Raw genomic sequence first — 12,489 nt, forward strand, 5'->3', positions numbered from 1 at the left:
CTACTTGTCTTGATATAAGTGCGAAATCCTTAAGTCGGAAGAAAAATCTACTGGTTCAAAATATGCTTTTGCATTTGAAGAACCTATTAATAAAAAGTTTATAATATCTAAACAATGGTTATTCATACAAATCGATACAGTGCAGGTTTAATGTTACAGGGGAAAAATTTACAGATTAAAATTGCATCACGTACCAAGAGAGATGCTAAAGTGGCCATCCAAAACGGATTCTTTTGTTTTTTTAACTTGAATATATCATTTAAAATTTTAATGAGAGGTCGAAAAATATATAATAACAAGCAAATATATCAATTTACTGCCTATTGTTTTTATACACTTTCTAAGAATTCCATTCTAGACATGCAGCATGAAACACTTTCTGTACATGATCTGTTGATATATATACATTCTGTTCTTTAATTTTCATATACAATCGCGGAGCAAGCTTTCAGATGCATCAGATATTGTTGTTTGCTACAGCAAGTAATAATGATAACATACGAATAGATATTTAAAGTAACATATGATGGTCAGGTTTTATCTGGGTGACTATGTATCATTCATTGCACTTACACTCAAACACTTTATATCAGAAAATGAGCAGAAAAAAATATTTGTTATTTTTAAAGCAAGTATTTCTTATATCACATTATAGATATCAGATAATTTTTCGAGATAAATTTGTAAAATATTTTTACGACCGGGTGTGAAATTATCAAAAGAAAAGTAAACCCGTTCCCGCACATTATTTTGATCCTCCCCAAACCCCAGTAAAAACACAAAATTTTTTGCGAACATGTTTAAAAAAGGGGTTCCCCTTTTTGATTGATAAAAATTCCCCTGTGTGGAAAAAAACTTAATTGGGTTACTAAATTGGAAAAAATGCCCCTTTTTTTGGGGGTAGAAAAGGGTATTTGGAATTGGGTAATCGCCCCAAATTTTATTCCGTGGGGTTTTAATGACAGATGAAAAGATTTAAAATGTTCTGGGTTTTGGTCCTTATTGTTTTTTTTCTTCATTGAGTTTTATTATTAAGTGTCAGTTTATAAAACGCGAACTTTTTAAAAAAATTGCCCTTTTGAAATTAAATTTTAAAGTTGTTTTTAAGAAATTCCCGAAAATTTTTTTTTTTATTTTAAAAATTTACCCCCAGGTTACAGTGTGATTTTTTTTTTCTCTTCATAAAATAAGTGGAAAATCCCTAAAAATTTAAAAGGTATTTTTTCTATATAAATTTTACTTTTGTATTAATATAAATTTATTAGTAAAAATTTAAAACACGAATTTTTTCAAATTAAAACGGCCGTTTCCCGGTTTTAATTTTGGAAAAATTGGGGAGTATTTTTTATGAAATTTTGGAGATAATTTAACCCGAACACCCTTATTTAAGGAATGGAATAAATGTCAGAAGGGAAAGCAAAATTAAAAGAATGGACCCGGCGTAACAAGCCACCGGGATAAAAACCAGTAGTGGACGAACTAAAAAGTTTGGAAAAGAACCCAAAAGCAATAGTGTTCTTTTTATTTTGGGTTTTCAAAAATTCTGTATAAAACATTTTTGGAAATTTTGGGAATTGAGGGAAAAATTAAATTTTAAAAAAAAGCAGTTTTTTAATGGTAAATTTTTGGGTTTGTTAAAAGGGGGGGAAATAAAGTTAGTTTTAAATATAACGTCTTCGAGGGAAAAAAAAAATTTTGCCCAAAAAAAATTTGTTAAATTTATTATTAATAACAAAAGTACCATGTAAAGTAATCTACTTCTTTGACCCCCCGACCACTTTTTACTGACCCTTTAAACCCATTTTTTCAACATTTGATCCCAAAAAATAAATAAATGGGGATCCTTCTTAAAAGGTTTTTTTGACCCGGGGCCTGTTGTTATGATTTTACCCTTCCAAAAAATCAATCCCAAAATTTTTTTTTAGTTCCAAAGGTTACATATAATGTAACAACAGAAAGGGTTTTCAAAAAAATATCCCTTATATAGGGGAAAAATTTGGGGGGTATTAAAAAATTTTTTTTAAAAATAGACTGCAAAATTAAATTTCAAAAAAAAAAATAAAAATCAACGTGTGTTAATTTATGAAAGGTTTTTAACTAAATAGGTTTCACGAGGGGAAAAATGTAAAAATGAGCATTCCCGTAAAATATAAATTTAAAAAATGTGGGGGGGGCAAAAAATTTTAATTTTTTTCAATTTTTATATTTGTTTATATATTTTATATAAAATATTATTTTTTCTATTTGTTTCCCTATGCTCCTATAAAAAAGTTACCCCTTTAATTTTTATGTAAAAAAGAATTCATCCCAAAAAAAATTCCCCTTTTTATGTTGGTTTACTTTGTTTTAAACCCAAAGGAAATTTTTTAAAGAAAAAAACTCCTTTTCTTTAAATGTTATTTCAGATATGTTTTTTTAAAATGAGGGTGTTTCCCTAAAAATTTAAATGCAACCCGGAAACAATTTTTCAGAAGTGCTTTCCAAACAGTGCAAAATAATTTATTTAAACCCCCTTTAAAAATTTTCACACCCCCCAAAAAATTTTTTAAAATTTTTAAATCCCTTTTTAAACCAATTTTAAGCAAGGTGGTTTTGACCTTGGAAATAGGGAAAAAATCAAAAGGGGAAAAATCTGGCTAATGGGGAAAAGGTGAAAGGGTGAAAGCTCGAAAAATTTTTTTCCCGTTTCGATTTTTTTCGTAAATGACCCCTTTGTGTGATGAAATATGGCCCTGCAAAAAACCTGACACCCCCAAGGGAAAACCCGTTGGTGGGCGCGGTTTTTCAAATATTTTTTTAATTTTTTGAAAAACGTTGCCCCTTTAAAGGGGTTTTTGTTTTTTATTTTTTGTAAAACTTGGGTTTACAGATTTTAACCCCCTTTTGGGAAGGCAATTTAAAAAAAAAGTTTCTTGATTGGTAAAAAATTACATAAAAGACCTTTTAGGGTTTTGGTGCGTTTTGCAATGCAAAGGGGTTTGACTTCCTTTGGGTTTTCCATAAATTTAGTGATGGGATTGTCAATTTGGCCATAAAAGTGAAACCCCGTGTCATGCAAATGATGATATTTTTCGAAAAAATCGATGTTGTATTTGGGAACTGTTTCAAAATTGGTTTTAAGCAAGTTTTTTGCTCTTTTTGGGGTTAAACCCTTTGGCAAAATTAAAATCCCCGCCTGAAATTTTATGAGAGGGCCCAAAGGGGGATCCCATTTCATTTAGTACTGTTTTATTTTTCTTAAAAACCTTTGTTTTTAAAATTTCATCATAAACAAATCAAACCCCATTTCTTTTTTTAAAATTTTTGTCGAATGCGTTTTCTGACGGGTGCATGGGGGTGCATCTTTTTAACCCCGAAAAACCCCCCCTTTTTTTAAATTTTTACACCCTTGTGGGGAAAATTTAAAAAAATTTCCCTAAAAACGACAGATTTAAATTAAATTTTTCTTTTGCCTGTATACCCAGAATACAGCCCTTTTTTTACCGTTTTCAGGTCCCGCGAAGGGGGAAACCCTTTTTAAAACCATTTTAGGCTTTTAAGAAAAAACACGAGTAGAAACGTTTTAGAGCTATTGTAAAGCTGAACAGAACTGTTTTTCATATGTTTTTGTATCAAAATTTTTAGCTTACACAAATCCTTTTGTCAAAACATGTAATAGTTGTGGGAAAACGTGGTTTTAAAAGTAAGATGATGGCCTTTTGTTACATTCTCATTTTCAACCTCCCTGTTCGGTATTAAAATTCCATACCAAAATTAATACGTATTTTCCCTAAAGGCCCGGACATTTAAAATTTGACATTGAGGGTTTTTTATAAATTTAAAATTTACTTTTTAATTCCCAAAGGGTTTTTTAAATATTTAGGGTTTTCTTGTGTGGGGCCTATAAAGGTTTTCATAAACCAACCCCGGGAAAATTTGACCATCTTTCATATTTCCCGAATAAAAAAAAATTCTTAATGGGGACTTGTCAGGAAAAAATTTGTTATAAGTGTGAGTAAAAAATAAAATACTGGAAAGGGAGAAGCAAGCCAAAAACTTTCTTTAAGATTTTATCTGATATTGGGGGGTTATTTCCAAAAAACATGGGGGGTTCAAGGGGAAATAGGAGTTAAGATGATACTGGGTAAAAAAATTTTTGGAATTAGGATGTGAGATTTGGGGAGTAAATGCTTGAGTGTTATATCAAATAAAACAAACTTGGGGGCTTTCTTTTGGAGGAATAAAAAGCATAGTTAACATTTAAGTCAACAAATTTTTAAATTAAAAATTTTTAAGTGAGAAAATTTTAGCTGCAATCTTTTTTCCCTCCCCTTTTTTAAGTAAGATGTTTATGCCAATTGGTAAATATATAAGTAGTTATTGTTACTCATAAGTCTATAGGCTGTGTTTTTTTGATTGTAGTTTTTATGTTTTGGTTTTTCATTTGGAAATAATTATGGAGTTCTTTTGCCTTGTAGGATATGATGTTTAAATTTTTACTGGTAGGGTCCATATTAAGTCCTTTAAAAAGGTGGTTACTTTATTTTCCAAGTAATTTGGAGATTTCAGTGCTTCATTGATCACGTTTTACTAAATGACTATTATTAAGGCATTGAAAATCAGATAGACAAGTGTTGAATCGTAGGGGAATAAGTGAAAGTGTTGGTTTACATATGTTAATTAGCCTACCAAATACATCCTTTCATTTGTGCATGTCAGCGTCATAGTTCATAACGTTTATGTGCGTCCATCCAAACAGGTAAAACAAGAAGAAATAAACCAACGTTTCATTTGATTTTAAAGATATTGCATTAATTCAGTCTACGGTAATAAATCAAAGCTAAACTTTGATTTCGTGTGTCAAACATGCACCATGTTTAAAACTGATTTACACACATATAATGATTAATGGCGCTACAAGAAAATTTACTTTTACAAATTATTTCTCAGAAATGTGTCTGAGTTATTTCAAATATAGAAACTCTGACATCAGACATGCAGTCTACATTTGTACAATATACGGAACTGAAATATCTACAAATTATAAATAATGTATTTTCCTTTCTTGTAAAAGTGAAAAATATATCGTCCTAACGTGATATGTAGCCATAAATTATTCTTATCATGTCTAGGTCGAAACGTTACGCTTTACATACATCTTATTTTGAAAATCATATAATATGGAATTAAATGAGTTTATGTACTGACTTAAGAATATTTCTTCCGTTGCTTCATTGTAATACGTGTTCCAAATATTGACAAGAAAAGCATTGATGCAAAGCATCAAAAGGGCGTCCAAGCAAGAATGCAGCAGCGGTGAAAATGAACTAGTAGATGTTGATGACAATATATTCTTATAAACTTTTCAATGGTTAATTTGGTTTTACCAGAATTGTATATCACTTTATGAATGAACGGCCGAAAGACATTGTTCATTATTAACTTTGTTTGGCATGCTCGATATTAGAATATTACTTGTTATTTTTTTATGATCGGGTTATTAATAGCAACGGACATACATGTATACAATCATTTATATTCCATATGTTGTAACGCATGATCAAACACCACACTTGTGTAATTGTCCCTTATTATGTTATCGTATTAGCGAATACACCCTCTTAGGTATCTGTTCACACTTAGCAACAATATGACACTGGTTATATTACATGTTTGATCATGTTGAGCATAATTGTTTATTATACAATAATTGTATATTATTTTAATAAAAAAAATTACAGATTTTATGAATATTGTTTTCTTTTCTTTTTTTTGTGTTTTATAGTGCTATTTTTAATACTGAGTTTTTACGTTAACTACTATTTTAAGAATTCAATTGTCATATTGACCGACGATTATAAGTCAAAACTTAATGGAAAAAGTCAGTAAATTATGGTTAATCTTTCAATATATAATATTGTTTATTCTTAAACCATGTACATATGTATTTTTCTTCATCATTTTTTAAATTATCAATCAACTGAATAATTCATAACTTTGAATAATTCCTCGGCATCTTTACTAAACACGAATAACAAATTAAACAAAATGTTTCAAAGCTGATAGTGTCATGTTAATACCATAAAAATGTACCTTTTTTCTCAATTATTGTACATATATTTATAAAATTATTGTTTTTATCTCAAATAGATAAAATAAAACATGTTATTGTTGTTGTTTGGTATTTTTCGAATTGTATAATTATGTATAATAATAATCAATAAATTTGAAAGTTGATCTGTGTTTATTAATTATTGTAACCAAACTAAGTGACAAACATTCATTTTGAAAAAAGCTTATTTATCTGTAAAATATTTGTTCTGTTCTGTAACGATATCAAACATCTACTCCAAAACCGGGAGAGACCGGACAATAAACGTGTGGTACTATATATATTATAGACCGGGAATTACCGATAGGAGTGATGTATCTATAAATAGATTTTCGGAATATTAAGGTCATCCACTCATCATTCTATAATAACATACCATAATAACCCACTGTGTACTACAAAATGATAAATAAAAATACCCCGAAGAGCGCGATTTATTGACGGAAAAGGATATTTCATTTGAAAATGTTTGCATTGCGAAATTCTCCAGTTCGCTATTCATTGTACATATCGCGACATTTCATTTTTAATTAATAAATCAAGCACCCTCATACCGATCGGAATGATCGGCTTTTATTATGACCGACTAAAAGGCTCGAGAAGTTGCTGTCGCCCTTTTTCATGCCATAAGAGGCCAATAAAATATTGAAACTATTTCAAATTTTTATAGCAAGCCTCCTTTTTTGACAATTAAATACTTGTTGTTAGCTAATTCAATGAGATGATTTCTGTTTAAGCTAGATGAAGAGGACGGTAAGAGTTATAATACCAAAGATGCAAACAAATCGAGTTTGAAATATATTAATACAATCCAACATAAAATATAATTATTCGTTTGCAACTTCTAAATTTTTATATCAGGCCTTGCCCATGAATAAAACCTCTTAGGAGTGAGTCAAACACATTTTTTATTATATGATTATAGTTGTTGTTGTCTTGTTGTTGTTGTTGACTTCCCTTCAATCATAACGATCAAAGGGAGGCAATATAGTGCAAGATTTTTGCGGTCATGTTTATGTTTCCTTACTTACAAAATATTTTATGCACCATTCATCAAAAAGTTTGTAGTCAGAGGAAAATAAAATGAAGCGCTTCAGACCTTCTTTTAACCAGCGAAAAGTGAAGCTGTATTAGGTAAAGACATTTAAATTCCGGTGAACATTTCCAAAATGAGACAATATTCAACCAAGTCTCGTTTCCTGAACACTTTCCGTTTGATTTTGTCAACAACTATGAAAAGTTCGTTTTGTTTGTTTGTTTTTTGGGTTTTACGTCACATCGACACAGTATAGGTCATATCGCGGCGTTCCAGCTTTACTGGTGGAGGAAGACCTCAGGTGCCCTTCCGTGCATTATTTCAGGCACGAACGGGCACCTGAGTAGAACCACCGACGTTCCGTAAGCTAGCTGGATAGATGAAAAGTTCGTAGGAATGATCTGCGACATGAACTAATGATACGAAGGATAATAATAACAGATTTATTAATCTAATACGTACTCTTGTGACCAAGAAAGCAAGCTAAACAATGTAAGCAAACATGTTTAAATAAAAACTAAGCAATGCATATATCATTGTACTTATGTGTCAAGTTTATTACTTTTGTTCAGTTTATTTACATAAAATGATCAGTTTCTCGCGAGATTTAGTCGGTTAACATGAATTTGTATTTTACATAAAGCAAAAACTGATAAGAACTTCCAAAAAAAAAATTGATTGTCGATTGTTTCTGTTAATTTAATGATTTTACACAGAAATATCACTACTGAAAGAAGTAAGGGCATGTTCTGGAAAAAGGGTGATATTTGAAATTCGCAAAAACTTGGAGATTTGGTGTTTTATGCGTATTCACGACTATCAGCCCAATATTAGATAAAAGTCCAAATAACTTGTAAATATGTACTTAAAATGTTTCTCCTTTAAATTAGTCTATTAAATTAGTCTAGTATTGCAATTGCATATAACACGAAAAAGCCAATGTAAGGTTTGATCTGTTGGATTTTGTGAGTATATATCAAGCATAAATTGGGGACAGGAGAATTTGACTCTATGTCATTCGGTTGTCATACCACGGATTAGGACCCCATGAAACCGGTGTTGCTTTATATTGATAATCATCAACAGGGATGTCATCGAAAGTTTCAACTTTACGTGGGACATAGATCGGCTGCTCTCTGAAACAAAATAAAAAATGATACATAAAATATTTATAAAAACAACTTTACAAGAATGGGTTAAATAAATTATAATTATGAAAATGCTTATGCTTTTGTATGGAGTGATTTGACTCAGTGATTAATATTGTATTATTAATACCGTCGTATTTTGGCATATTGTTTTGGCATATTGCTTTAATTGATTGATTTGTAGTAGTAATTTTACATCTTTGTCTTAGTGATAGTTATCTGACTTAGTAACTTAACACAGTGATTCGATATTTCTCTTCGATTAAGGGATTATATGCTTACTGCCCGGACAAGATGATCTGACATAGTGATTTGAAGAAGTTATTTAAGATATTTAAGATTCAGGCTAATTATGTTTACCTATGTTTACATTTATATAAATGAACAACAATATCGTTTTTAAGTGAGGGGACTTTAATTGTGAAATGAATATAGGAAAACTCTATTTTGGACTTTTGCAGGTTCTACTTTAGTTAATGAGAACAATTTTAACTTGACATGTTAATGATATTGCAAATGAAAAGAAACTGTTGGGCTCTTAAACAAACATTGATTTTAAGAGCGTTAAACGAATATATATTAACATTTTGAAGTTTGCACGTGTAAAGTTGAAGATTGCACGAGTAAAGTAAGTTGTGATGATGTGATATATACCTGTAGTAGTAAAGGGGTCTTTCAGTGGGATAATACGGGTGCGGACCGTAATAACGCCTGTCACGTGGTGTCACTTGTCTAGAAGTTACACTCGTGTCTGTTTCAGACAACTTATCACTTCTATTGCCGCACCACCGACCTGTTTAAAAACAACAAGTGTCATATAAATTAAAGTTCATAATTTCCCTAAATATCTTCATTTATTGATACATGTAGTATAAAGAAGTCAGTAGCATATGCATAAAGATATTTACTTACTTAATAGTCAAAACTAAAAAAGTGTAATCTTCTTCGAACAAGTACATTTTTATAGACCTGCGAATATAATGATATCAATATTTTCCTTTGAAAATGAAACAAAACACAAACCTATTGTTAGCACCAACAATATGCGGACGTATCTCTATCACTATTTGGTCGGAATAAAATGACAGTAATCAACATTCGCCGCGAAGCGTCTTTTTCAAAGTTACAATAATGTAAAAGTTATGGTTCGTGATAAGTTTGTATTTGCTTTAGAATAGATTTGTAAATGACAACCCACCAATTAGACAAAGAAGCATGAGGGCCGTAATGATTGCGAGAAAGGCTGCAAGTGCAACAAGAACCACAGAGTACGGAATGTGCAAGGTAGAGTCGTGGATGACGTCATCGTTCACCGAATCATGTATTTCCAAATGCATATGAGTAACCATGCCGACCGGGATCCAGGTTAGTATTCCTGCAAATAAATGAAATTTCTGTAAAATAAAACAGTTTTTATTAAGTAACTTGAGATATTTATAATTATTTTAAGTTCAGCAATTTATTTGACCGTTACCCATTGGTTAATATAATTCTGACACGAGGAAAAAACACTAGCTGTTTCTCAATATTTAGCTAAATGACTGTATTTAAAAGACCTTACGGACATACATGTTGATATTGTGGTCACTTATTGATAGAATATTTTCATTTTTATGTCCCTAACAAATAATGACGTCAAGAATAATAATTTACTAGCTCACTACCTGCAATAATCCATAGAAAGAAGGCAGTTAATGCTACTGCCCTGTAAACAAACGTCCTGAATATGCAACAGACGAGACAGAGAACCAGTATAAACCCGATAGTACACGTGATCATCACGAGCACCATAATCACTCGCCACGCTACCCACTCTTCCGTGTCTGACGTCAATAATTCAATCCAAGTATAGTGTGACGTGTACTCTATAAATAAATTTTTTTTTTTTAATTTCTTTTCGCAAATAATTTCTTTTCAAGTGTCAGGGGTTAATTAAGAAAAACTTAAGACAATGTTTAGATCTCTACATATGCTTATAGTTTTGTATGCTCATAAAAAATATACCTAAGTTAAGGCTAAATACATATACAACCTGATACAAATTAGCAAATACTTTGATGCAAACAATGTTTTGTAAATAAGCCTATTTTGAGTAAAAAAAAAAGTATATGTGGTCTTATTAATATTTAATTCAGGATTTGTATAAATATGATAGCAAGTCTAGAATCTAGCAAAAAAGATATTTGTCTGTCTTTCTGTCTGTCCAGATTTGACGCCGATTTTAAAACATTCTTGGCCATATCCCGGCGGTCACTACACGTAACTGATTTTCAGGGATAACTAACCAGTTATTACCAGATTGACCATAAGTGGCCGAATACTAATTGTCAAGAGATCAATGGTCAAGGGTAAATTTCGCAAGGAAGCGTATGCATTCACTTACTAACAAACGCCATATCTCGTACGCACTCCATTGAAGAATCACCAGCCTGACATGTTTTACAGTCGAATAACTCTTGCGGGCATAGAATGTCATAAAATAATGATCTGAAAAAAATTATATAGTCATTTAAGGTGTCTTTTTATTCCTCAGAATTTATATGTTTTGTACTCATTTATATAATTATAAATCTAACAATAAAAGACTGTGTTTGTGCACTGATGTTTCCAAATAAAATATTTTAGCTCACTTCATTTATACAGTTAGATCAATTGTTTCCTTTATTAATCTAGCTCTCCTATTTTAGAACAAAAATATTTATATAATAAAAATAAAACCAATCAGAGGAGAAGAAACATGAAAAAATTAATCCCCCCCTCCCTCACTGACACCTCCCCATTCCCCCTCCCACACACACAAAAATGTTATATTTAACAATGTATCTTACCTGTTTAAAGAAGACACTGTATATTCTCTCTCAAACTCGTTCTCCTGAAAAGTTACAACAAGCCAGCCCGGGGTTGCGAATCCGATCCAGAACAATATAAATGCTATTGTTGCGACCAGCATCAACACTATGTGATAGCAAAATAACCTATCCATGTTTCTATTTTTTCTTAAAACCGTACTTGTATTTAAAATATATCTACATTATTATCAAAAAAGATATAACTTTGACAGCTTGGTGATGCAAAAATGGATTGAAAATCATTCCCAACTTTACTAAAAATGAATTATTTTTGCACGCACAGGGGTATTACTATAATGGTCCAGATTTGTATAGCTGTATATATATTTTATTAATGGGACCCCTGTTTCGGAATATAATCGTTTCGCGCTATGGTCTGGTGAACTGTTTTCGGGTGAATGCGTATATGCGGATACACCCAAATTACTTTTTAAGTTTCATGCAATTTGACAAATTTGCTTCATTGGACCAGAACATAGTTTGGTTATGTAAAACGTACATAATCATAAAGTAGTCGTAATTTTGCAGTATGTATATTGAATTAAAATAAAATGATCTGCATGGAAACATATTAAATCAACAACACTTTTCGCAGGAATTATTATAATTACTTATAGAAAAGGCCACTTTATGACAAACATAATGCAGTCTGGGACAAATTCAAAAGTTAAAAAATACCCGTACATGCAAATTTATTTCTTTAATGGGTGAACAAGATTTTGGTTGCCTAACTCCATATTTAATGTTAAAACGTGTGTTCTGTTTTTAAGTCGCCGAATATACATGTACATAAGCATCATAAAATATATTGATTATTTAACTTGAAGCTATAATAATTTTGGTTGTTTTTATTATATTTATTCGTCTCTACGTCATAGAGATATAGTAATAATAAATTACGCCAATGATATCACTGAATCATTTTGTACCAAACATCCTGATTGTTACGTAATTACGGCTGATTTGTTTTTATTCCTCTTGCATGGAAATCTAAGGTTTAAGCAAAATGAGTTATCTCAAAAGATTACTGCTCTCTTATAGACAATTCCACGTTTATTTGTCTTTACGTCATAGAGAAAGAAGAATAATGAATCATGTCAATGAAATCACTATGCTAGAAAATCAAAATTGATAGCCAACCCTATCTTTGTAATGTTTTGCTACGGCTGTGAATAAAATAAGTGAATTAAGAATCAAAGCACAGAAGGCGCTGAATTTGTTTGGGTCTCAGAATGTCAGAAAGGTGAAGGTTGTGAAATTATAAAACAATTTGTTTTTGTATAGTGCCACCAATGCTTTCCAGCGTTTTAATTGTAGTAGAATGGCTATAAGACTAATTGCAACACTGACATTCGATCCAATGTT

The 12,489-nt window shown here is 30.9% G+C and overlaps 1 protein-coding gene across 1 annotated transcript; it reads right to left on the reverse strand.

Annotated features, from left to right (window-relative positions):
• Positions 1–7,658: 7,658 nt before the first annotated feature.
• On the reverse strand, positions 7,659–11,337 carry LOC132734259 (uncharacterized). Its single transcript, XM_060720962.1, has 6 exons — positions 11,104–11,337; positions 10,659–10,762; positions 9,940–10,140; positions 9,474–9,650; positions 8,930–9,068; positions 7,659–8,263 (listed from the first exon to the last, which is right to left on the reverse strand). Exons 1-6 carry the CDS (start codon positions 11,256–11,258, stop codon positions 8,137–8,139), a joined length of 903 nt encoding a protein of 300 aa, XP_060576945.1. The 5' UTR covers positions 11,259–11,337; the 3' UTR covers positions 7,659–8,136.
• Between the last annotated feature and the right edge of the window lie 1,152 nt (positions 11,338–12,489).

This window comes from Ruditapes philippinarum, unplaced genomic scaffold (genome assembly GCF_026571515.1).
Source record: "Ruditapes philippinarum isolate M1 unplaced genomic scaffold, ASM2657151v2 ctg4211_1_1_1_1, whole genome shotgun sequence".
Classification (NCBI taxonomy): domain Eukaryota; kingdom Metazoa; phylum Mollusca; class Bivalvia; order Venerida; family Veneridae; genus Ruditapes; species Ruditapes philippinarum.

Excerpts from the sequence above, each read along its gene's own strand:
- LOC132734259 (XM_060720962.1), bottom strand. The coding sequence starts at position 11,258 with ATGGATAGGTTATTTTGCTATCACATAGTGTTGATGCTGGTCGCAACA. Across the intron at positions 10,763-11,103 it reads ACAGTGTCTTCTTTAAACAG|ATCATTATTTTATGACATTC; the intron begins GTAAGATACATT and ends AATTTTTTTCAG. Across the intron at positions 9,069-9,473 it reads CATGCTTCTTTGTCTAATTG|GTCGGTGGTGCGGCAATAGA; the intron begins GTGGGTTGTCAT and ends GTTTTTAAACAG.